General features: G+C 39.2%; 8 protein-coding genes across 8 annotated transcripts; 3 read left to right on the top strand and 5 right to left on the bottom strand.

Annotated features, from left to right (window-relative positions):
* On the bottom strand, window positions 1–3,659 carry LOC129724171 (uncharacterized). The gene is made up of 4 exons (XM_055678848.1): window positions 3,248–3,659; window positions 2,711–3,181; window positions 2,512–2,649; window positions 1–2,450 (listed from the first exon to the last, which is right to left on the bottom strand). The coding sequence occupies exon 4, from the start codon at window positions 2,362–2,364 to the stop codon at window positions 1,429–1,431; it is 936 nt and encodes a 311-aa protein (XP_055534823.1). The 5' UTR covers window positions 2,365–2,450; window positions 2,512–2,649; window positions 2,711–3,181; window positions 3,248–3,659; the 3' UTR covers window positions 1–1,428.
* Window positions 3,660–14,451: 10,792 nt separating this feature from the next.
* Window positions 14,452–15,428, bottom strand: LOC129719917 (uncharacterized). Its single transcript, XM_055671331.1, is given in 5 exon segments — window positions 14,452–14,834; window positions 14,837–14,857; window positions 14,860–15,183; window positions 15,186–15,230; window positions 15,233–15,428. Coding segments are annotated over 5 exon segments (969 nt in total).
* Window positions 15,429–16,844: 1,416 nt separating this feature from the next.
* LOC129719916 (uncharacterized) lies at window positions 16,845–17,720 on the top strand. Its single transcript, XM_055671330.1, has one exon. It carries the CDS (start codon window positions 16,845–16,847, stop codon window positions 17,718–17,720), a length of 876 nt encoding a protein of 291 aa, XP_055527305.1.
* A 233-nt stretch (window positions 17,721–17,953) lies between these two features.
* On the bottom strand, window positions 17,954–18,946 carry LOC129719915 (uncharacterized). Its single transcript, XM_055671329.1, is given in 4 exon segments — window positions 17,954–18,375; window positions 18,378–18,701; window positions 18,704–18,748; window positions 18,751–18,946. Coding segments are annotated over 4 exon segments (987 nt in total).
* Window positions 18,947–20,364: 1,418 nt separating this feature from the next.
* LOC129719914 (uncharacterized) lies at window positions 20,365–21,084 on the top strand. Its single transcript, XM_055671328.1, has one exon. The coding sequence runs from the start codon at window positions 20,365–20,367 to the stop codon at window positions 21,082–21,084; it is 720 nt and encodes a 239-aa protein (XP_055527303.1).
* Window positions 21,085–21,478: 394 nt separating this feature from the next.
* On the bottom strand, window positions 21,479–22,471 carry LOC129719913 (uncharacterized). Its single transcript, XM_055671327.1, is given in 4 exon segments — window positions 21,479–21,900; window positions 21,903–22,226; window positions 22,229–22,273; window positions 22,276–22,471. Coding segments are annotated over 4 exon segments (987 nt in total).
* A 1,419-nt stretch (window positions 22,472–23,890) lies between these two features.
* LOC129719912 (uncharacterized) lies at window positions 23,891–24,766 on the top strand. Its single transcript, XM_055671326.1, has one exon. It carries the CDS (start codon window positions 23,891–23,893, stop codon window positions 24,764–24,766), a length of 876 nt encoding a protein of 291 aa, XP_055527301.1.
* A 233-nt stretch (window positions 24,767–24,999) lies between these two features.
* LOC129719911 (uncharacterized) lies at window positions 25,000–25,992 on the bottom strand. Its single transcript, XM_055671325.1, is given in 4 exon segments — window positions 25,000–25,421; window positions 25,424–25,747; window positions 25,750–25,794; window positions 25,797–25,992. Coding segments are annotated over 4 exon segments (987 nt in total).
* Between the last annotated feature and the right edge of the window lie 267 nt (window positions 25,993–26,259).

Genomic DNA, 26,259 nt, shown 5'->3' with positions numbered 1-26,259 from the left:
AAGAGAAAAATAAATACGACCATTGTGAAAGCTGCTATTACAACCGTTGAATAATTTTATAAAGGTATTTCGGATTGTTTGGATCGATTGTACTGGTGTTCCCAGCACATTCAAGTAAAACCTTGATACGTTTAATGTTATGATGAATATAGGCTTTTTATTGCAGGCTTCTAGTGCTCTCCTGTGGTGGAAAAATTTCCATATGCTGACTGAAATGATTTGCATTATATCAATCGAAATAGATAGAATCTTGGGTGAAATCATTGTCGCGGATGTGCCATGATATAAAACATTCAACTAAAATACACAAATACGTACATATTTGATAAATAACAACTTCCTGAATAGATCGTGTACTTCCACATTGTTTCTTGTAGATTTGAAAGTACGATATCCATTTAAAATTTTTTTTTGAAAATCATACGCGAAACACTTTAAAAACTCAACTACAAAACACTGAATATTTGCAAAATGACGATGTTTCGTTTTCACAGATGCAGAAAAATTGCCGAACAGTATAGTAACAAACATCAAGAGTTCAGTAAATCAATTGAAGGGTTTTCAGCAACACCTAGGTAGGTGCTGACAGATCGTCAAATATTTACTGAACTCTATGAAAGTGCAGAATATACTTTAGTTCACAGAAAAGGTCAGCAATTTGTATAACGGTAATTCGGTAAAAACTTTAACCGACATCAGTTATTTTTGAGGAAATTACAAAATGATCAGTATTTTTTCAAATTTACTGAACATGACCGTAATAAAAATTACTGAACAATTGAAACGAGAATAAGTGTGTATCACCCCGAGGAGATGGCATTGCTCTTACTTTTTGTAACAAAACGTTTATTAACAACTCAGGACGCCCATATCTCAAACGTATAGTTTCTATCACTTGTGAAACCGCTGCCGAAAATACCAGTCGACTCCGAACACATTCCAACGCGCGTCATCGTAAGCATTTTTGAAGGCGAACCATGTTCTCACCATAAGTATAGCCGCATGCTCTCGTTGTGTATTCATAATTTGATACAAATATCGGCCAGTCCGCTGGATCCCCAGAAAATATTGGAAGATCGCGAGATAACGATTGACGTGGCGTAAGCTGTTGTTGTGTTGGCATAGGGTCACTTTCCCTTTGGATCCCTGTTGCTGTACGAATGGCTGACGACCCAAAGACGACTGCACTGGCTGTACAGCAGGCTGCTGCAGAAACGGTTGCAAGGTGGGCTGCATTACGGGCATGATCGACTGCACTAAAGGCTGCTGCACAGAAAGCTGTTGCACTAAAGGCTGCTGCACGAAAGGCTGCTGCAGTGAAGGCTGCTGCACTGAAGGCTGCTGCACTGAAGGCTACTGCACTGAAGGCTGCTGCATTGAAGGCTGCTGCACTGAAAGCCGCTGCACTGTAGGCTGCTGCACTGTAGGCTACTGCATTGTAGGATGCTGCACTGTAGACTGCTGCACTGAAGGCAGCTGCACGGGAGGCTGCTGCACTGTAGGCTGTTTCGCAGTAGTCACGGGGGGAATAAAGGTACAAGGGCTACGAGTCTGTTTCAGCAATATTATTTTGTTATTTATTAAACTTGAGTGCACGTGAGCTAAACGCTGCTGCTCATTTTGAGGGAATTGTGTGGTTGGAGGTAATATCGGTTGAGAAGCATCACTTTTATTCTCTCTATTAATATGGTTTTCAAAGGCATGACACTTACCTCTAGAAACTACATTTGTTTGCTTTGCAACGGTACCCTGCGTCCCTACACTTAATTGCACGGGAACGTCATTCCTGCTTCCAGCTAGCAGTGTTCTACCAGGGGTAACTGTTGACGGCATTATCGATAAGCGATGCATAGTTGAATGCATCCCTTCGAGTTCCTTCTTGCATTGGTTCCACTGTTCTTGGTGGTCTACACGACGCTTCGACGTGGGGATACTACGCCCTTGAAGAGGAGAACTGTGCTGTTGAGTGTCTAAACTTGACGGTAATCCTTCAGTGAGACCGCCTACCGCTTCAGCTCCAAAGCTAATCTGTGTTGAATGCGGATCATGCCGCTGGAATGCTAAAGCTGCTGGCGTTTGTATTACCGCGCTAATTTGCAAATCCGCGATGTCTCCGATCCATTCATGGACTCTTCTCATGCTGGTATCGTGGCTTACACGGCTTCTTTTCTCTTCTTCAGTAGCAATCGCAGCCTCAAGTAGCTTTTGCTGCTCCTGTAGGAATCGTTTTTCCATTGCGATCTCCGTCCGTTGTCTTTCCAACTTTTGACGTTCTCGCAAGTTTGCCATACTAATGGATAAGTGTGACGACGATCGGCTCACGACACTCGCTCTCGTTGATACACGGGAGGATGGATGACTCATGATGATACTTTTAAAGATTGTTGCGACAGCAAACAAAGGCAACGCACTGATTTTCGCAGCAGGTTTTTTATTCGACCGCTTTAAAACTGCAAACATAATTTTAATTTTAATTTAGGCATAAATTTTAGTATTAAGACTACATCTTACGTATCAGTGGCCTTTTCACTCGCTAGGCTTTGCAGTTCACTGTCCAACTCGATAGGTTAGGTATGGAATCTAAGTGGTTTTTTAGCAATAGTATCAATCAAGTATAGTGTAGTGAACAGTGCTGAGAAAAATCACCACCTAGAAACTCAAACAGACTGATATCAAGCCAACCTTAGCGTCAAATATCTTTACTACGCACAAACATAAACTGTAGCTAGACAACGGTCGCTAGACAAATCGAAATGTTGATTTTCGATGAACACATTTGTTGGTATTCATTCCTCAGTCAAAGTTCACATTCGTTTATATATTGTCAAAGTTGAAATTCATTATCATCACAGAAACGAAAACGAATATCAGTGCCAGTAACTTGTACTGAATATCTGTATTACGTTGAGCTCAGATGCAATATTCAATATTAAATTCTTGGGATTTGACAAGCAACTGACTGACCTCGACCAGTTCATACGTTATCACAGCAGCCATCATAGTATATAATTCATATAATTTATTTAAGTTATAACGTTCAATACGTTATACGTACGGAAATGCCGGATGATATCCCCGATGTCCAAAACTACTTAGGAATGTTTGCATTCGCTCCCAACATCAATTTGACAACGCCCACGTGCAATCAGCGGTAAAGCAACTTCCTGTAGCGTACGCTTCCCTAAAGAAGGTTTTTAATGTTGAAGCACTTTTTACAACGTTGAAAACACATGGACGATAACCATACCTGCACAAAGCTTTCTAGTTTTGATAATATCGTTATCACGAGAAGAGCTTCCAGTTGGTATTGCTATCCATTTAAGATTATTTTCAAAATAAAAAAATGTAACTGCACTTAAAAATATATCAATCCTCAAATTGAAATTAATTTTTTTGCCTTTGAGTTTCATTTTCACGGTTGCTATTTTTGAATTGATAGATAAACCGATCCGAATATCTTCTGTTTCGTTCTTGATGGGTATTATATTCATTTTGAGACGTCAAGTAACGATGAACACTTTTGTTTACATCGCATATCGGATAGTGAAACCGATTGTCATGGTAAAATGTACCACCTACACGACGAAAAAGCAGAGTTTCAATGTTGTGAAACTCATTTGATAATTTTAACCACTGGTAGTGAATAAGACATCAGATTAAAAAATAAATACCTACTGACAGTGATTGTCAAAAATAAAACCTTTCAACAGTTCAAATCAACGGGTTGTCAGAACATTACAAAAGCATGATCGATATTTGCACTGTCAATCAGAATTACCCGATTTCGGTATTTGACTTGAAACGATTGAATTTCTGAAGGGCGATTAAAGAAGTTTAACGTGTAAAACGCTGAGTGCTTAGAGCAAGCGCACCGGAGAGTTGCCATTTGAGTTGCTATTTTCACAACGCTGGCCGTTGCTATTTTGGATAGCAACCGATTTTCGCACCGGTCGTTGCACCGACAGTTGCCAATTTTTGAAGACCGTCACTAGCCAGCGTTGGCAAAATGTTTGTTTGTGATGTATTTCGATTTTTTTTTTTTTGCGGATCTAGTAATAACCAACTTATCCGTCAGTCAATCGTTTCCGGAATGATCTTCGTTCTTTCTACTTCATAAAATGTTCCCTCCATTTCACATAACTTTGTTTCCGTTCTCCCAAGTTATCGATAACATAATTCTTTTGCAGATTTTTTACTTGTGCGTACATAAATTTTTTCATCCTTACATGTTAATTTAAAGAAATTCCGTAAAACTGGGCACGTCCCGCAACGTTGGCTTAAATTACTATTCTACTGAAAGCTGGCGAACTGTCATTAGTTGTATTCTGTATTTCATGCTGTCTCGGTTCCCACAGTTTGCTATTATTATTTGAAAATTTGCCGCCAAAAAGAACTTAAATATAGAACGCGTAAATTGTTTTCGATTATTTGATTTCGCAAAACAAATTTCCTGATACGCGATCAAAAAAATGGTTTTTGGAAAGATTCGGGGCGACTCTCAGCCTAGTAAATACCCAAAAAAAACGCCAAACGGAGGAAGGTGCCATCCAGCGTTTTAACAACGGTCTATACCGATGACCATTTCCAACGCCGCTTTCGAACGCATCTTAGGTTGTTTTTGAAACAGCGGTAAAGGAGAAAAGTGGTTTTTTATACAACGACCGAACGAAACGGGAAAATAGTTGGTAATACTCCCGAGCAGATTTGCTTAAACCTTCCAGGTTTATTGAATAATATTGGCCAATCTTGTGAGGATTTGAGCTTTCCGCATCGTTTAGGTTGCAGTAAGTCAATTATGACAAAAAATGAAATTAGTTCGTAAAGACCTTTTTTTTGCTTTCGCCGGCCGTAGGTAGGTAAAGGCCAACCACGGTCCATGTCGCAGTAATGACCTTTTCGCGAGAGGACGCGGATTAAATCTGCCAAATATCTGGCTTATTTTTAAATATGTGGCAGTTTCTAAGGTTTGTTTGTCTGGCTCGCAAACAGGTATCTGGCAAAATCCAGATTTATCTGGCATACTGGCAACGTTGATTGTAAATCACTTTCCACCAATTTAGCCGATGGCATTCAATAAACAGGGTGGCCAGCAGATTTCCAATTTCAAATTCCTGGTTTTTCCCCGGGTATATATACACTAAGGTCGCTATTTACGCGGAGGATGCGTTCCAAATTTGTATGGGCCCGCGTAAAAAACGACTTTCTTGAGTTGCAAATATAAGAAAGAAAACCCTACTAAAACGTTCAAACCTCGACCAAAATGCAATATTTGGAATTTTAAGTATTTACACAAAAAATTGTGATTTTTTTTTAAAACTGATTTATTTGTTTATTTTTAAGTGTATCATCTGACATAGAGTCTTAATGAAAAAAGGATAACCATTGAAAGTAGCTAGAGTTAGCTAATCTATGTTTGAAACTATGACTAGGCACACCAAATTCAAAAAGATGCTCGACACTCGTGAATGTTCTCACACAAAAGGCAACAGGTTCATAATAACCATAGTTCGTACGATGGAATTGGTTCAAAATCGAAGAGGGCCTCAGCATACGTTGAAGGGATGGGAAAACGATCAGTAACTACTGATAGTTATCAGTAAGAAATGATATCATTAACTATCAGTAAAATTTTTCTCTTACTGATATTGTTGATATTGTTGATATATTGATATTGATTTTTTTTGTAGGAGAGTTACTTTTGTGCTAAATTCCGATTCGGAACTTGACCTTCTGTTTATTTATGCACAGACTTCGCAGCCGACTATTTAGTGTACAGGACAATTGCGGGGCTAGCGCTACGATCCTACTGACACTAACAGTCTCTCCCGAGACGAGACTCGAACCTACGACGACTGGCTTGTTAGGCCAGCATCGTACCTCGAGACCATCTGGGAGATTAGGAGAGTTACTCTACAGTCATATAATTTTCACATAGGCGCAACTAAGAAAATTGTTTTTCCTAACTTTTCATTGAAAAAACATCGATGAAATAACGATTGAAAAAAATATCGATAAACGCTTAAATGCTTTTTTAATTGAATATTGTGTAACAAAATGTTGTTCAGGGTGGAGAAAACCTGGAAAAACCTGGAAAATCAGGGAATGTCAGGGAATTTATTTCTCACTCAGGGAAATCAGGGAAAACAAGAAAATATTTAGGGAAAAAATTTGACCCGAGACGCGACTTTTTTTTAAACGGCTCTTTAGCGCAAAAACTGATATTTCAGCGTAAAAAGCTGTTTTGGGACCTCTATATTTCGGTTTCATATCCGATTGAATACTTTTTTCACTTTTTTGTGTGGAATGCTGAAAAATATCAGCAAAAATAATATTATATTTCAGGGAAAAAATTTTTTTCGCCACTCTGGTCGTAACAAAAAAAAATAAATACAATAAAAAGGATCGCTTCAATCGGGATTGAATCTCCGAACAAATGGATTGAAAATATTAACCACAGCGTCAACGCCAACCTCTTTCAGCAAAGCTGATTCAGTATTGAGTAGAGCTAGATATGAGAATCTATTCTGCAAGCTGACCTTACTAAGCCCCGTTATTAATCGCCGTACTACTGAAAAGCTTCTCTCCACAGGTTGAGAAGAAGTATGAAATGGGCCTATGTAGAATACAACCTTTCTGTGAAAAATTCTAAGCGGAGGCTAGAAAATTTCTTGTGTGAGATAGAAGCGCTCTTTGCAGCATTCAAAAGCTTTTGTGTCCGATAGCGAAATAAAACAATTTTTGGCGATTGGCTAATTTTTATCAAAATGAACAATACAGATTGGATTGGATTTCTCTAATGTAAACCTAAATCACCAACCATATGCAGCGTTGATAGTTTGCTTAAAACTTAAATGCAAATTACTGATATTTACTGATGGTAATCAGTAACGAGTTAGAAATTACTGATAGTTATCAGTAAGAATTTTTAACGACAGTTCCCATCACTAATACGTTGAGATGCACGAAAATTCATCAATGACAGCAACTTCGGGGAATCCAGCTCAGCATTCAGGATCTTGGCAATGCATACAGCCTGTTGTACTTTGCGGCGTCGTTCTAGAGTGTCAAGTCCAAGCAGGCGGCTACGATCCGGGTACGGTGGCAGATTCGTAGGATCACGCCAAGGTAATTCTTTCAGGGCCAATCGGATGAAACGTCTCTGTATACGCTCGAGGCGCAGGTTCCATGAAAGCTGGTGCGGAATCCAAACCACACTCACGTTTTCTAGTAGAGGCCGTACAAGTAAGCAGTATAGAGCTTTTGGACAGTGGGGATCCTTGAAGTCACGTCCAATTTTTGTGATGAATCCTAATTGGCGACTTGCTTTCGAAACAATTTCAGCACGGTGTCTATCGAATGTCAGCTAATCGACTCTACGCAGCGCTTCTCTGTCGACAGCATAATCAGAAATTATTGGCGTTTCAATGTGGTGAAAGGTTGTCACTTCATATTTTGCAGTACTTAAAATTAGAGAGTTTAGTTTACACCACGTCACAAAGGTATTTAAAAGTGATTGTAGACGATAATAATCCTCGATGGTGCGGATCGTCAAGTAAATTTTCAAATCATCGGCGTAAACTAATCTGCAACCAATCCCGAGTACATCAGCGACGTCGTTGAAGAAAATAATGAAAAGAAGCGGTCCAAGGTTACTACCCTGTGGTACACCAGACTTGTTCGTGAACGCAGACGATACACCAGATCCTAGCTTAACTTGCAAAATTCTATTGCACAGGAATGATTCAAGCCATTTAACAAACCGTGATGATGCACCAAGACGGGAAATTTTGTTCAACAGTATTCGATGATCAATTCGGTCGAAGGCAGCTTTGAGGTCCGTGTAAATAACGTCAACCTGTACGTTTCGTTCGAGTTCCGAAATGCAATTCGACGTGAAATCTATCAGATTTGTGGTTACAGATCGTCCAGGAATAAAACCATGCTGGTCCGAAGAAATGTAGTTGCGTGTGCAATTCAATACAATAGAGCTTACAATGATCTCAAACAATTTAGACGCAGCTAACAGATTAGTTAAACCACGATAGTTTTTGACATTTCGTCGATCACCACTTTTAAAAACCGGAAACATATAGGAGTGCTTCCTTACCTCAGGAAACTTTTCTTGAGCCAAAGATCGGGTGAAAATTGTGCAAAGTGGAGCAGCCAGAATATCAATACAATATATGATCACTTGTGGCCTAAAACGGAAAACGTGATTGAAATGAGGTCGATATCTTGTACTTTTGTAGAGCTGGAACTCTACCAGGACTTGTGATCATTAAAAGATTAAACATACGAAGTCCTGTACTGTACACTTAGTGCACGGAATCACCTCACGCAGATGATGGAAATCATGGAAGTGATTAATTTTATTGAGTTACAATTTTGCTTAAATATTAACCTACGGGTAACTCAGAGCAAGAGGCTCTGAGACTGCCGGTTATCTAGCTATCTTATTCAGGCCTATAGTATTTCTTGGCCTGTCTCTATTTCGAACTTATTTTTAGTACATACATTCGACTATTTTCTGAGAACATTAGGGCGCGTGCGAGAGCGCGTATTTACTCAGAACCGCGCGCAGCCGTGAGCGACCGTGAGGGCAACCGTGAGTGACGCTGTGCCTCTGGCTTCTGTTTTGATTACAGTTAAATTGAAAAGGTATACATGGTGTGGCATGATCGTTTAGGATATTTACATTTCGGTCAGTTGGCGACTCATAACTAGGAAGTTTTGGTTACTGTTCTGAAGGTATCATAATGAGGATGTTTTTTTTGTCGTTTTTCTAGAATGTTCTGTTATTGAAAGGTGTTGCGTGTTAAGTAAACCCGGTAGCAAGCTAATGCTCCAGTTTACTTATTTTTTTACTTGATTCAACTAAAATTCAGCGAAAGGCTAAATTCTCATGCATCGTGACGAAACATTTGGTAATTTTCGCGGGGTGTTGCGTCACACCCTTTTTGAGTAATGGAAGAAAGGAAACTGGCGTAAAAAAACCGCGTGAAAAACGACATTACTGTATTAACAAATTTGGAATTTTATTCAAAGTTGTTTTGGCTGCTGTTGAGCTTCGGAAACGTCAAATCTTTGAAATCATTCTCTATCATTTCAAGCCTTGTGAAATTTCATTGATTGTTTTTAAGCTTTGTAGCGGATTCTGGCCTTATTCAAAGTGCTTGTTTAAAAATGAAACACAAAAATTCATTTTCTACTAATTCTAAATTGAATTTCAAATGTGATTGTGAATTTTTTTGAATTCAATTTGAAATCTTTTCTAGGGTTCCTATTTCTGATTTCCCTTTAGACTAAAATTTAGCAATTTTTTTAGCTAAATTTTCCATTTCTGAGTTCATTTAAAACCCTAATTTTAAATTGAATTGACTTTAAATTTTTTTATTGAATTGACTTAAAAAATTTTGAATATTTTTTTTCTTGTTTCCTTATAACTTTTTCATAGTCTTTCAAGTTATTGAGAGGAAACATTTTAGTTATTTTTCAAAATTTTTGAAATAATTAGAACCCATTTTTTGACCCCGGATCGAGATAGTTTTTTGCCTTGCCTGATTCTGCAATGATAGCCGTTTCTGGCAATTTTAAATTTGTTTAAGAATAAATATATCTATATAACGAATAAATTTTCGCATTTTCAACCTAATTATTACCCATTTTCTGGTGTTCACACACTTTTCAAGATTGATTTTTGAAATTGATTTTGAATTGATATTATTAGTTTCTTCCACACTTCAATACAATTTTATTGCTACTTAGAAACAATTTTTGCCTTTTTGAGCTAAATAAGATGCTTGTTTTGTGTTTGCTGAATCCGCATTCTAAATTTCAGAATTTTCAACAAAAAGCCATTTGAAAAAATTTAATTTATTACTTTTAAAGCGTAATTGAATTTTTTCATGTTTTTGGTGCATTTCTGACTTTTAATTAAAATTTGATTGCTGACTTTTATCGAAGAACTTTAGAAATATTTGAACAATTTTTTTATCTTTTTCTAATCTCTGTAAACGTTTCATGGCAATTGTGAGCTGAATTATGAACAACTGTGTGTATTTCTGTCGTTCAAAATATTTTTTCCGTATTCAGGATCTCAAAAAGGCTCTGCATTTTTAAGCCTCTAGAATAGTATTTCATAAATTTTGAATTGAATTTGAAATTATTTACGTTGCCTATGGTCTTTGAAACGCAAATTCTTTAAAATCAATTTCTGAAATTTTTGGCCTCAATACATTTTCTCAAGCGTATTTAAGCTTAACCCATCCCTGTGGAGAAAAATCAGTTTTTACCTCAAACAAACTAATCACTAAAACTAAATTCTAATCGAACATATGCATAATGCATGAGCATGAGCATGATTGACCGCCCGCGGTTGCTACTCCGTTATTGCCAGATCAGCTGTAATTACACAAAGAACCAACAGATGATGTTTGGGACCAACATGCATCCTCAATGTGTAAAAACAGGTGACCTAAATCTTTATATTAGGCAATACCAGCGCCGGCCGCATCCGAATGCAGGTCAAAGAAGGAGTTTGTATAGGAATATGTCGACGTGATACTCGCTTTATTGCTTTATTGGAAGCCGAGAACACCTCTGCACTTCCACGAGAAATCACTGGGATGTTGGAGAAAGGGAAAGGTATACATCAGGGTTCGTTTTGGTAAACGATGCGCTATATTCGAATGTCGGGATCTTCAGAACAAGTGCCGCACCTACAAGTTTATTACATCCGCCACGATATTCATAATGTGATTCGAACTTATTTAGTTTGATAATGTAACACCGGAACAATAAAACGTACGCGAGGATACAGGACCTTTGACTAAACCGAGACCACTTAAAATTACCGTATATCTCCTCGTAAGGTGATCCTCTTTATACCTAAAACTATTGCGCGTTGTTGATCTATCTGTAGATAATACGACCTCATGGAAGGTATCGACGCGGAGGTTGAAATGATATTTATCAATTGAACGAAATCTACTTCGATTTGCGATGTATTAATTTAGATGCAACGCGCGAGCAGTCTCCGGCTCAACGTTGATGAAGATCAGAGAGATATGATGAAATACCTGGGTTGACTTCGCGAAATCACCTGACGCCGGAAGTCCATATATAAGCAAAACCCGCCCGGGCTGAATACGCGTTTACACCGAAGCGTTACGAACAACCGTTTTAATCCCGCCGGCCGACACGGACGCGCAGGAACTCGGCGTTTACGTCGATTATCTCTTAACGATGTACGAATTGCCTAATAAATATGAAAATTGGCAAAGTTACATGCATCCAAAGCCTCAACAATTCAAAAAATGCAAATATACATATTAGCCAGAATATATTTTTAAATTTGTTGACAAAGTGCCGAACTAGTCATAAATATATCATATTATGTAAAACAACTGGTCAAAAGCTAGAACAATCAAAAAATCAGAGCATATGATTCCGGAGAAATACATACTCCAAACTCCACAAACCACACTAACACTTTGTGGACAAAAACAAAACTTGTTACTGAAACCCTGCGAGAAATATACCGCGCACAAAATTTCAATGATGAAATCAAAATCTCTCTGTATCTGTTTTCTCACAAAAAGTAAAACTAGAAACAAGCACCAAAATATCCCTTTACAATACAGACAAGACAAAACGTATACTTATGTCGTTTTCGTTTTTGCGGTATAGCTACCCCGCGGACTACACTTTGTCCTATCACTGTTTTTTTTTACATTTTCCGGACTATCCCGGACTACCCTTTTTCTGTCCCGGACAGTCCGCGCAAGAAACAGAGTGCAGTTTTGAAGACACCAACACATTCACACGTATGTGCCAAATTAAAAAAAAATGTGTCAAAATCGGTTTGCTTTGATTATCGTTCTTCACGTGTCAAACATCAGGTTGAATTTTATTTATTTTATTTTGTTATTTGGTAATTTTTCATTAAATTGGCAAATTTTTCGTACAGTAGCACAAATGCGATAAAAGACAATGGCGATAATGACCAAAACAAAAGTGACAGTTACCACTGGTATTACGCACACCATTGCAACTGCTCGGAAAGTGTTTTTTTTTTCAGCTGCAAAGCGTAGTCCGGGACGGGATAGTCCTGCCGTAAAAACGAATTCGACATTAGCTTTCATATCTTCATTTGCCAGTTGTTTTCATCGTTTTTGGACTTTTCTTTAAATGGCAGTACAGTGGCAACATGCATGTATGCCTTCACACACTCGTTTAATCCATAGAACATTTCATTCGTTGAAAAGAGATAGCACATAAACACTGTAAACGGCGATGCGTGGTTTTGATCTTATTGGCAAATTTTCAATTCAAGTTTAATTAGATACAGGCCAAATATAATTTGCACTATGCCAACAGATAAATTCCTAATGAGCATTCAGTCACTATAAAACTATGTGGAGCAGCTGCTCGAAAAACACTATTCTTATTGTATGCAATAACACCACACACTCCACACTTTCAAACCGTCGCCCAGACAGCGATAGAAAAAAAAACAAGAAAAAATAAACACTTCGGTGAATCTAAAAAGCAACGCAATGATATTCAATTTTCACAATTAAATTCACTTTTTTTGTGGAACTTCACACTTTTCGCACTCAGCACATTGCAATAGAACACCTGTATGTATGTTTAACAATTCTTTAAGTGTGAAATAACCGAAAATCACCAAATAATATGATGATTTCAAAGCAGGAACCAGCTGGCCAATCTTGATCACGGCCTACTTCTCTAATCAAACATATGCATAATTAACATAAACTGTATTGCATATTTTAGGTAATTTAAAGTTTTTACCTTCCCAGGGCTTTGTAATTTTTGTTGGCGATTTGTTGCCTAAGATTCAAATCTTGTTTCTTTTTAAAAAATATTTTACATCAACTACGAATAATTCGGTACATAACTTTGAAACAAACTCAGACATAAATGACATTAGACGTTGGTCCTGCAAAGTGGTGATTGTTTTGATGTTTGATCGCCACTTACACGCTCGTAAATAATAACTCTAAAATGAGTAACATTTGACGCATTTTCGTAAAAAGTGGAACAACTCTAAAATTGAGTAACTCCACAAATACTCAAAACTGAGTAACACTTGGCGTCTTTAAAAATGAATCATTATTACTCAAAACTTGAGTACGACATTACTCATTTTTTGGGTACAGTTCAGTTTCATTACTGGCTAGAAATCCGCCACGACCAATAAACGACACCACATATTCATAAATAATTATACCTTGTAATAAAAGTAAACAGTTATAATGCATTCCGAGGCGCACACAATTAAAAAACATATGTTACAAACTCAAGCACATCATAATCACCTTTCAAAATGGACGTCGTTATATGCGACGTTACTCAGAAAGAATTTATATGAAGGGAACCCAAAAAGTGAGTCAAAGTTACTCAAAATCAAAAAGGACTTCTACTCATTTTTTGACGTCTACGAACATCGTTCTAAACTGAGTCAGAGTTGCTCAGTTCATGAGTTATTATTTACGAGCGTGTACTGTTGATGCCCTAATCAGTGCGAATGAGAAGGAAGACAAATTAGAGAAAAACAATCGCAGCCAACTGTTAGTGTACACTCAAAATATTTTTCACGTTATTGTTACGTGAAATTTCCTGTACTTATTCATTTTCTGTCATTTTGAATGATATATGTGACAAACATAACAGCTACGTGAAAATCACATGCATACTATGTTTTATCACGTAGCATCTACGTCAACTTGGCAACGTCAAACAGAATAAAGTATCGCGTGAACTCTTCGTGTGAAAATACACAGAAATCAAAATGGCGAAGCTGGTGTACGTTTGGTCGATCAATGTGGGAACTAGCAGTCAACATCAAGCCATATTGCGCAAGTTACTTTCTCAACAAAATACAGATAAAGCTAGGGCACATTCAATAAGAGACGATTCAGCTCTAGCGGATGCACTCCGCGATAATCATACTCATCTGGAAGGTCATTACAGCTCATGGCTTCTGTGGGCGAATTTTTTTCACTCGTCTCCAGCGCATAAGCATGATGAATTGAAAAGTTCTGCAACACCACCATTACAATTATCGAAATATTTTCGTTGGGTTGCTACGTCTGAGCCAAGCAGATTGAAGGCCGTATATAAAGGATTAATTGTCGCTCAACACAATAATAGTGGATGGCTGAGAGAGATTGGAAATGTAAACAGGTTGTAACCAATGCTAAAACGTTATTAGATGGAGCCTTACCGAAAATAGAAGAACTAGGATACCGATTTGAGCAATAATTTCATGAACAGCGTGATTGATTGTGATGACGTGGATCACCAAAATTGAAATCTTTAGCTATTCCATAGTTCAAAAATCACATCGAAGACCGAAAAGCGTTACTAAGCAATATAATGTTTTTTTTTTCGTTATATCAATCAAATGCTTTATAAAATAAAAAACTAACTAGCGTTCGCCATTATGGCTGAATAAGTTTGAATATAGAAAAATTGTCTAATTATTTCATGACGCAATCCATTCTTTGGCAGAAATGTACCACCCGGAAGGTAACCACGGTGCTCAAAAATTTTTGTCGCTGGGAATATTCTGAAACGGGTAACTACATCACAAATATCAGAGAGAATCGGAGAACCTTCAAGATGCTCTTTTCTCAATAATCGCTTTATGAGTCCAAATGCAATCTCGATTGGATTAAAAAATGGACAGTACGGTGGTAAAAATATCGGAATTATGCCAATTGATCGAAGGTAGCGTATCATATTTGCATCACAATGGATCCTTGCACCGTCCATAATCCAGATAGAGTGTAAACCTGGATATTCATCAGGGCAAACTTTCGGCAACAATAAAAAACTTTAATCTGTTGAAAGTTCCATCGGTCTAGAAACTGTCATTCATTCCACCAACGCCGAGAAAACACAGGAACGATACTCGTGGTTTTCTGCAGAAGTCGCCGCGAAAAATAACTTTTTTCCCTACCACACCATATCCCTTTTTGCGCAGCATTTCGCGATTGTCGAAGCTTACTTCGTCCAAGAAAACGAGATTACTGAGATCCCAAGGAATGAATAATAACTCTCGAACGAACCTCGTAATTTCATCCTCCCGAATTTGTATGGCTCTTCGCTCTATACATTTCCACGTCATGCCTGCTTCATGAAGAATGATGCACTGATGGAAACGAAAAACTTTTGGTAGAATCTATGTTTCGCTTCATCCAAAACAGTATGGGTTCTCGATTGAAGAGTTCTTAGGGTCAAAATCAGTCTTAATTACCTATAGTTGATTTCGATTCTCCGTATATTTGTGCAAGTCCCGTCCTGGATATTCCCAGGAAGTAATAGCCGTATAACGCATGATAAACGGTGTTGGGCAAAGCATGTTGATGAAATACTGTTTGCGTAATCATGTTAGACATGTTTATATGTGAAACAGCTGTAGTGTAACCCGAGATTTAATTATTTTTTCGCAATTTTCGGAGATTTTTTTTTGTTCACACAAGATTTCCGGAGACTTAAACTATATGAAATTTTAACCAATGTGTTCAGTTCAAAACAATCATGTTGTTTTGATTCTGACTGTCAATCTTATGTTTGACGTTAGAGTCGGAAGAAAGTTCGGAAGTCGAAAGTTAGACTTCCGAACTCCAATTTAGTGCTGGCGACACAATACAAAAGTGAGTACACTCTTTTTACGGGCATCCTTAACGGTGCGCTTCTATACCCAGTTTGGCAGCACTCTATCATCACTTCACACCGTACCGGTCGCTGCTAAACGCGCTAGAAAAATAGTAGCCGAGCTTCCGGGAAGCATCGCGCTCTCAAATTTAGCAGCCCGATAACAGCGCTGCTAAAGGTTTATGCTGGATGAAATGTCAAACTGAAACTGAACAATTGCTGAAATTGGTGCAGAATTTTTTTTTCATTAACTCTAATAACGTTTGCGCTAAAAACAATGGACAAAAATTGCCAATTTTTCATGGGTTTACCTTTGCACGCACTGACGAAACTACGCATGCAGCAACAATCATATTAATCCATGAGTCATCAGAAAAAATTTGATTTGCGCGTTCGAAAAACGGTACTCCAACGCGTCGAAAACAGGCATCGTGCGGCAGTTCGTGGACACCGGATACACCCGTTCCGGCATCTACAACATCTTGGCGCTATTGGACACCAATCAGAGCATTGAAAGAAAGTCCGGTTCCGAACGGCCGACGACCCTGAGCGACAAGAAGCTCAAAAGGATACTGAAGAAGGAGACCGTGGGAAAAGTGGCTACATGCGTGCGCTTGGCCTGGTCTATGCAACCGATCAAACAGTGCTTGGTGAACATGGACATACATGTCGGGCGAACATGGACGGCCAATACCCGTTCACCAATCTCGGAGCTGCAGGCAATGAAGCAGCGGCAGCGCCTGAATAAGATGGTCAAATCGATTTTCCCGGCAATTTACGACGTGGCGGTGGTGATGGACGACGAGACCTGTCTCACCCTGGATGGCAACGACTGGTAGGGCACATTGTATTTTACTTCCACCACTAAGGTGGAATTTTCTTTCACACCAAGTTCCCCAAGACGGTGCTGCTGTGGCTAACAATCAGCGAGAAGGGGATGTCAAAGCTGTTTTTTTTTCGCTCCGGACTGGCCATGAACGGGGAAATTTATAGTACGAAGTACCTGCCGGAAGTTGCGTCGTTCACCAAAAAATACTATAAGGCCGAAGGCACGGTGCATTTCGGGACATTTTATGTCGAATCAATTGTTGTTGTTTTTGAATTCGCTGGAAAATCCTTGTCAGACGAGCGACTCGTCGCTTCCGATTTTTCTTTGCATGCACAATATAAAGTCTTTCAATTCGCGTACAAATGGTAAATTTATTCCCAGGAATTTCGACGAAACCAGCGAATTTGCATATGAGTATGTGGAGTACGAAGCCAATGAGGCCACTGGCACACTCGATGGGGAAGATGAAGCTGGTTCAGTGCATAATGAATATGTTTTCACCTTTACTGCAATCTTTTTTCAACGTTTCTTTAAAAATCAATTGCGTCCAAAAGAATGGACAAGGCTAACTGCTGATGGAGATACAGTTACTGATATCGTAGATTTTTTATGGGATGTTGCAAAGGTAAAAATTGAACGGCAGGTGATATTTGATAACGATATCCCCAAATGGTCAGAAAATGCAACTCCCACAGTGAATGATGCGAATGACTTCGTCTCACTGCAAGACACTACTAAAAAGAAATTCTATTTAATAGATTCTCTCACTGCTAGAATTTTGAGAGGTTGGAAAGATAAGCAGGTGCGAGTATATGTGTACGTTTGGTCGATCAATGTGGGAACTAGCAGTCAACATCAAGCCATATTGCGCAAGTTACTTTCTCAACAAAATACAGATAAAGCTAGGGCACATTCAATAAGAGACGATTCAGCTCTAGCGGATGCACTCCGCGATAATCATACTCATCTGGAAGGTCATTACAGCTCATGGCTTCTGTGGGCGAATTTTTTTCACTCGTCTCCAGCGCATAAGCATGATGAATTGAAAAGTTCTGCAACACCACCATTACAATTATCGAAATATTTTCGTTGGGTTGCTACGTCTGAGCCAAGCAGATTGAAGGCCGTATATAAAGGATTAATTGTCGCTCAACACAATAATAGTGGATGGCTGAGAGAGATTGGAAATGTAAACAGGTTGTAATCAATGCTAAAACGTTATTAGATGGAGCCTTACCGAAAATAGAAGAACTAGGATACCGATTTGAGCAATAATTTCATGAACAGCGTGATTGATTGTGATGACGTGGATCACCAAAATTGAAATCTTTAGCTATTCCATAGTTCAAAAATCACATCGAAGACCGAAAAGCGTTACTAAGCAATATAATGTTTTTTTTTTCGTTATATCAATCAAATGCTTTATAAAATAAAAAACTAACTAGCGTTCGCCATTATGGCTGAATAAGTTTGAATATAGAAAAATTGTCTAATTATTTCATGACGCAATCCATTCTTTGGCAGAAATGTACCACCCGGAAGGTAACCACAGTGCTCAAAAATTTTTGTCGCTGGGAATATTCTGAAACGGGTAACTACATCACAAATATCAGAGAGAATCGGAGAACCTTCAAGATGCTCTTTTCTCAATAATCGCTTTATGAGTCCAAATGCAATCTCGATTGGATTAAAAAATGGACAGTACGGTGGTAAAAATATCGGAATTATGCCAATTGATCGAAGGTAGCGTATCATATTTGCATCACAATGGATCCTTGCACCGTCCATAATCCAGATAGAGTGTAAACCTGGATATTCATGTACCTCTTTATTCATCAGGGCAAACTTTCGGCAACAATAAAAAACTTTAATCTGTTGAAAGTTCCATCGGTCCAGAAACTGTCATTCATTCCACCAACGCCGAGAAAACACAGGAACGATACTCGTGGTTTTCTGCAGAAGTCGCCGCGAAAAATAACTTTTTTCCCTACCACACCATATCCCTTTTTGCGCAGCATTTCGCGATTGTCGAAGCTTACTTCGTCCAAGAAAACGAGATTACTGAGATCCCAAGGAATGGATAATAACTCTCGAACGAACCTCGTAATTTCATCCTCCCGAATTTGTATGGCTCTTCGCTCTATACATTTCCACGTCATGCCTGCTTCATGAAGAATGATGCACTGATGGAAACGAAAAACTTTTGGTAGAATCTATGTTTCGCTTCATCCAAAACAGTATGGGTTCTCGATTGAAGAGTTCTTAGGGTCAAAATCAATCTTAATTACCTATAGTTGATTTCGATTCTCCGTATATTTGTGCAAGTCCCGTCCTGGATATTCCCAGGAAGTAATAGCCGTATAACGCATGATAAACGGTGTTGGGCAAAGCATGTTGATGAAATACTGTTTGCGTAATCATGTTAGACATGTTTATATGTGAAACAGCTGTAGTGTAACCCGAGGTTTAATTATTTTTCGCAATTTTCGGAGATTTTTTTTTGTTCACACAAGATTTCCGGAGACTTAAACTATATGAAATTTTAACCAATGTGTTCAGTTCAAAACAATCATGTTGTTTTGATTCTGACTGTCAATCTTATGTTTGACGTTAGAGTCGGAAGAAAGTTCGGAAGTCGAAAGTTAGACTTCCGAACTCCAATTTAGTGCTGGCGACACAATACAAAAGTGAGTACACTCTTTTTACGGGCATCCTTAACGGTGCGCTTCTATACCCAGTTTGGCAGCACTCTATCATCACTTCACACCGTACCGGTCGCTGCTAAACGCGCTAGAAAAATAGTAGCCGAGCTTCCGGGAAGCATCGCGCTCTCAAATTTAGCAGCCCGATAACAGCGCTGCTAAAGGTTTATGCTGGATGAAATGTCAAACTGAAACTGAACAATTGCTGAAATTGGTGCAGAATTTTTTTTTTCCATTAACTCTAATAACGTTTGCGCTAAAAACAATGGACAAAAATTGCCAATTTTTCATGGGTTTACCTTTGCACGCACTGACGAAACTACGCATGCAGCAACAATCATATTAATCCATGAGTCATCAGAAAAAAATTGATTTGCGCGTTCGAAAAACGGTACTCCAACGCGTCGAAAACAGGCATCGTGCGGCAGTTCGTGGACACCGGATACACCCGTTCCGGCATCTACAACATCTTGGCGCTATTGGACACCAATCAGAGCATTGAAAGAAAGTCCGGTTCCGAACGGCCGACGACCCTGAGCGACAAGAAGCTCAAAAGGATACTGAAGAAGGAGACCGTGGGAAAAGGGGCTACATGCGTGCGCTTGGCCTGGTCTATGCAACCGATCAAACAGTGCTTGGTGAACATGGACATACATGTCGGGCGAACATGGACGGCCAATACCCGTTCACCAATCTCGGAGCTGCAGGCAATGAAGCAGCGGCAGCGCCTGAATAAGATGGTCAAATCGATTTTCCCGGCAATTTACAACGTGGCGGTCGTGATGGACGACGAGACCTGTCTCACCCTGGATGGCAACGACTGGTAGGGCACATTGTATTTTACTTCCACCACTAAGGTGGAATTTTCTTTCACACACCAAGTTCCCCAAGACGGTGCTGCTGTGGCTAACAATCAGCGAGAAGGGGATGTCAAAGCTGTTTTTTTTCGCTCCGGACTGGCCATGAACGGGGAAATTTATAGTACGAAGTACCTGCCGGAAGTTGCGTCGTTCACCAAAAAATACTATAAGGCCGAAGGCACGGTGCATTTCGGGACATTTTATGTCGAATCAATTGTTGTTGTTTTTGAATTCGCTGGAAAATCCTTGTCAGACGAGCGACTCGTCGCTTCCGATTTTTCTCTGCATGCACAATATAAAGTCTTTAAATTCGCGTACAAATGGTAAATTTATTCCCAGGAATTTCGACGAAACCAGCGAATTTGCATATGAGTATGTGGAGTACGAAGCCAATGAGGCCACTGGCACACTCGATGGGGAAGATGAAGCTGGTTCAGTGCATAATGAATATGTTTTCACCTTTACTGCCATCTTTTTTCAACGTTTCTTTAAAAATCAATTGCGTCCAAAAGAATGGACAAGGCTAACTGCTGATGGAGATACAGTTACTGATATCGTAGATTTTTTATGGGATGTTGCAAAGGTAAAAATTGAACGGCAGGTGATATTTGATAACGATATCCCCAAATGGTCAGAAAATGTAACTCCCACAGTGAATGATGCGAATGACTTCGTCTCACTGCAAGACACTACTAAAAAGAAATGCTATTTAATAGATTCTCTCACTGCTAGAATTTTGAGAGGTTGGAAAGATAAGCAGGTGCAAGTATATGTGTACGTTTGGTCGATCAATGTGGGAACTAGCAGTCAACATCAAGCCATATTGCGAAAGTTACTTTCTCAACAAAATACAGATAAAGCTGGGGCACATTCAATCAGAGACGATTCAGCTCTAGCGGATGAACTCCGTGATAATCATACTCATCTGGAAGGCCATTACAGCTCATGGCTTCTGTGGGCGATTTTTTTTTTCACTCGTCTCCAGCGCATAAGCATGATGAATTGAAAAGTTCTGCAACACCACCATTACAATTATCGAAATATTTTCGTTGGGTTGCTACGTCTGAGCCAAGCAGATTGAAGGCCGTATATAAAGGATTAATTGTCGCTCAACACAATAATAGTGGATGGCTGAGAGAGATTGGAAATGTAAACAGGTTGTAATCAATGCTAAAACGTTATTAGATGGAGCCTTACCGAAAATAGAAGAACTAGGATACCGATTTGAGCAATAATTTCATGAACAGCGTGATTGATTGTGATGACGTGGATCACCAAAATTGAAATCTTTAGCTATTCCATAGTTCAAAAATCACATCGAAGACCGAAAAGCGTTACTAAGCAATATAATGTTTTTTTTTTTTTCGTTATATCAATCAAATGCTTTATAAAATAAAAAACTAACTAGCGTTCGCCATTATGGCTGAATAAGTTTGAATATAGAAAAATTGTCTAATTATTTCATGACGCAATCCATTCTTTGGCAGAAATGTACCACCCGGAAGGTAACCACAGTGCTCAAAAATTTTTGTCGCTGGGAATATTCTGAAACGGGTAACTACATCACAAATATCAGAGAGAATCGGAGAACCTTCAAGATGCTCTTTTCTCAATAATCGCTTTATGAGTCCAAATGCAATCTCGATTGGATTAAAAAATGGACAGTACGGTGGTAAAAATATCGGAATTATGCCAATTGATCGAAGGTAGCGTATCATATTTGCATCACAATGGATCCTTGCACCGTCCATAATCCAGATAGAGTGTAAACCTGGATATTCATGTACCTCTTTATTCATCAGGGCAAACTTTCGGCAACAATAAAAAACTTTAATCTGTTGAAAGTTCCATCGGTCCAGAAACTGTCATTCATTCCACCAACGCCGAGAAAACACAGGAACGATACTCGTGGTTTTCTGCAGAAGTCGCCGCGAAAAATAACTTTTTTCCCTACCACACCATATCCCTTTTTGCGCAGCATTTCGCGATTGTCGAAGCTTACTTCGTCCAAGAAAACGAGATTACTGAGATCCCAAGGAATGGATAATAACTCTCGAACGAACCTCGTAATTTCATCCTCCCGAATTTGTATGGCTCTTCGCTCTATACATTTCCACGTCATGCCTGCTTCATGAAGAATGATGCACTGATGGAAACGAAAAACTTTTGGTAGAATCTATGTTCCGCTTCATCCAAAACAGTATGGGTTCTCGATTGAAGAGTTCTTAGGGTCAAAATCAGTCTTAATTACCTATAGTTGATTTCGATTCTCCGTATATTTGTGCAAGTCCCGTCCTGGATATTCCCAGGAAGTAATAGCCGTATAACGCATGATAAACGGTGTTGGGCAAAGCATGTTGATGAAATACTGTTTGCGTAATCATGTTAGACATGTTTATATGTGAAACAGCTGTAGTGTAACCCGAGATTTAATTATTTTTTCGCAATTTTCGGAGATTTTTTTTTGTTCACACAAGATTTCCGGAGACTTAAACTATATGAAATTTTAACCAATGTGTTCAGTTCAAAACAATCATGTTGTTTTGATTCTGACTGTCAATCTTATGTTTGACGTTAGAGTCGGAAGAAAGTTCGGAAGTCGAAAGTTAGACTTCCGAACTCCAATTTAGTGCTGGCGACACAATACAAAAGTGAGTACACTCTTTTTACGGGCATCCTTAACGGTGCGCTTCTATACCCAGTTTGGCAGCACTCTATCATCACTTCACACCGTACCGGTCGCTGCTAAACGCGCTAGAAAAATAGTAGCCGAGCTTCCGGGAAGCATCGCGCTCTCAAATTTAGCAGCCCGATAACAGCGCTGCTAAAGGTTTATGCTGGATGAAATGTCAAACTGAAACTGAACAATTGCTGAAATTGGTGCAGAATTTTTTTTTCCATTAACTCTAATAACGTTTGCGCTAAAAACAATGGACAAAAATTGCCAATTTTTCATGGGTTTACCTTTGCACGCACTGACGAAACTACGCATGCAGCAACAATCATATTAATCCATGAGTCATCAGAAAAAATTTGATTTGCGCGTTCGAAAAACGGTACTCCAACGCGTCGAAAACAGGCATCGTGCGGCAGTTCGTGGACACCGGATACACCCGTTCCGGCATCTACAACATCTTGGCGCTATTGGACACCAATCAGAGCATTGAAAGAAAGTCCGGTTCCGAACGGCCGACGACCCTGAGCGACAAGAAGCTCAAAAGGATACTGAAGAAGGAGACCGTGGGAAAAGTGGCTACATGCGTGCGCTTGGCCTGGTCTATGCAACCGATCAAACAGTGCTTGGTGAACATGGACATACATGTCGGGCGAACATGGACGGCCAATACACGTTCACCAATCTCGGAGCTGCAGGCAATGAAGCAGCGGCAGCGCCTGAATAAGATGGTCAAATCGATTTTCCCGGCAATTTACGACGTGGCGGTCGTGATGGACGACGAGACCTGTCTCACCCTGGATGGCAACGACTGGTAGGGCACATTGTATTTTACTTCCACCACTAAGGTGGAATTTTCTTTCACACACCAAGTTCCCCAAGACGGTGCTGCTGTGGCTAACAATCAGCGAGAAGGGGATGTCAAAGCTGTTTTTTTTTCGCTCCGGACTGGCCATGAACGGGGAAATTTATAGTACGAAGTACCTGCCGGAAGTTGCGTCGTTCACCAAAAAATACTATAAGGCCGAAGGCACGGTGCATTTCGGGACATTTTATGTCGAATCAATTGTTGTTGTTTTTGAATTCGCTGGAAAATCCTTGTCAGACGAGCGACTCGTCGCTTCCGATTTTTCTCTGCATGCACAATATAAAGTCTTTCAATTCGCGTACAAATGGTAAATTTATTCCCAGGAATTTCGACGAAACCAGCGAATTTGCATATGAGTATGTGGAGTATGAAGCCAATGAGGCCACTGGCACACTCGATGGGGAAGATGAAGCTGGTTCAGTGCATAATGAATATGTTTTCACCTTTACTGCCATCTTTTTGCAACGTTTCTTTAAAAATCAATTGCGTCCAAAAGAATGGACAAGGCTAACTGCTGATGGAGATACAGTTACTGATATCGTAGATTTTTTATGGGATGTTGCAAAGGTAAAAATTGAACGGCAGGTGATATTTGATAACGATATCCCCAAATGGTCAGAAAATGCAACTCCCACAGTGAATGATGCGAATGACTTCGTCTCACTGCAAGACACTACTAAAAAGAAATGCTATTTAATAGATTCTCTCACTGCTAGAATGTTGAGAGGTTGGAAAGATAAGCAGGTGCGAGTATATGTGTACGTTTGGTCGATCAATGTGGGAACTAGCAGTCAACATCAAGCCATATTGCGAAAGTTACTTTCTCAACAAAATACAGATAAAGCTGGGGCACATTCAATCAGAGACGATTCAGCTCTAGCGGATGAACTCCGTGATAATCATACTCATCTGGAAGGCCATTACAGCTCATGGCTTCTGTGGGCAAATTTTTTTCACTCGTCTCCAGCGCATAAGCATGATGAATTGAAAAGTTCTGCAACACCACCATTACAATTATCGAAATATTTTCGTTGGGTTGCTACGTCTGAGCCAAGCAGATTGAAGGCCGTATATAAAGGATTAATTGTCGCTCAACACAATAATAGTGGATGGCTGAGAGAGATTGGAAATGTAAACAGGTTGTAATCAATGCTAAAACGTTATTAGATGGAGCCTTACCGAAAATAGAAGAACTAGGATACCGATTTGAGCAATAATTTCATGAACAGCGTGATTGATTGTGATGACGTGGATCACCAAAATTGAAATCTTTAGCTATTCCATAGTTCAAAAATCACATCGAAGACCGAAAAGCGTTACTAAGCAATATAATGTTTTTTTTTTCGTTATATCAATCAAATGCTTTATAAAATAAAAAACTAACTAGCGTTCGCCATTATGGCTGAATAAGTTTGAATATAGAAAAATTGTCTAATTATTTCATGACGCAATCCATTCTTTGGCAGAAATGTACCACCCGGAAGGTAACCACAGTGCTCAAAAATTTTTGTCGCTGGGAATATTCTGAAACGGGTAACTACATCACAAATATCAGAGAGAATCGGAGAACCTTCAAGATGCTCTTTTCTCAATAATCGCTTTATGAGTCCAAATGCAATCTCGATTGGATTAAAAAATGGACAGTACGGTGGTAAAAATATCGGAATTATGCCAATTGATCGAAGGTAGCGTATCATATTTGCATCACAATGGATCCTTGCACCGTCCATAATCCAGATAGAGTGTAAACCTGGATATTCATGTACCTCTTTATTCATCAGGGCAAACTTTCGGCAACAATAAAAAACTTTAATCTGTTGAAAGTTCCATCGGTCCAGAAACTGTCATTCATTCCACCAACGCCGAGAAAACACAGGAACGATAATCGTGGTTTTCTGCAGAAGTCGCCGCGAAAAATAACTTTTTTCCCTACCACACCATATCCCTTTTTGCGCAGCATTTCGCGATTGTCGAAGCTTACTTCGTCCAAGAAAACGAGATTACTGAGATCCCAAGGAATGGATAATAACTCTCGAACGAACCTCGTAATTTCATCCTCCCGAATTTGTATGGCTCTTCGCTCTATACATTTCCACGTCATGCCTGCTTCATGAAGAATGATGCACTGATGGAAACGAAAAACTTTTGGTAGAATCTATGTTTCGCTTCATCCAAAACAGTATGGGTTCTCGATTGAAGAGTTCTTAGGGTCAAAATCAGTCTTAATTACCTATAGTTGATTTCGATTCTCCGTATATTTGTGCAAGTCCCGTCCTGGATATTCCCAGGAAGTAATAGCCGTATAACGCATGATAAACGGTGTTGGGCAAAGCATGTTGATGAAATACTGTTTGCGTAATCATGTTAGACATGTTTATATGTGAAACAGCTGTAGTGTAACCCGAGATTTAATTATTTTTTCGCAATTTTCGGAGATTTTTTTTTGTTCACACAAGATTTCCGGAGACTTAAACTATATGAAATTTTAACCAATGTGTTCAGTTCAAAACAATCATGTTGTTTTGATTCTGACTGTCAATCTTATGTTTGACGTTAGAGTCGGAAGAAAGTTCGGAAGTCGAAAGTTAGACTTCCGAACTCCAATTTAGTGCTGGCGACACAATACAAAAGTGAGTACA

This window comes from Wyeomyia smithii, chromosome 2, assembly GCF_029784165.1.
Source record: "Wyeomyia smithii strain HCP4-BCI-WySm-NY-G18 chromosome 2, ASM2978416v1, whole genome shotgun sequence".
NCBI classification, from domain to species: domain Eukaryota; kingdom Metazoa; phylum Arthropoda; class Insecta; order Diptera; family Culicidae; genus Wyeomyia; species Wyeomyia smithii.
Note: the sequence above shows the minus strand (reverse complement) of the source record. Positions and strands in the feature narration are given on the sequence as shown.

Bases quoted from the DNA above. Each gene is read 5' to 3' on its own strand.
- LOC129724171 (XM_055678848.1), bottom strand. From the start codon at position 2,364: ATGAGTCATCCATCCTCCCGTGTATCAACGAGAGCGAGTGTCGTGAGC.
- LOC129719916 (XM_055671330.1), top strand. From the start codon at position 16,845: ATGCACAATATAAAGTCTTTCAATTCGCGTACAAATGGTAAATTTATT.
- LOC129719914 (XM_055671328.1), top strand. From the start codon at position 20,365: ATGCACAATATAAAGTCTTTAAATTCGCGTACAAATGGTAAATTTATT.
- LOC129719912 (XM_055671326.1), top strand. From the start codon at position 23,891: ATGCACAATATAAAGTCTTTCAATTCGCGTACAAATGGTAAATTTATT.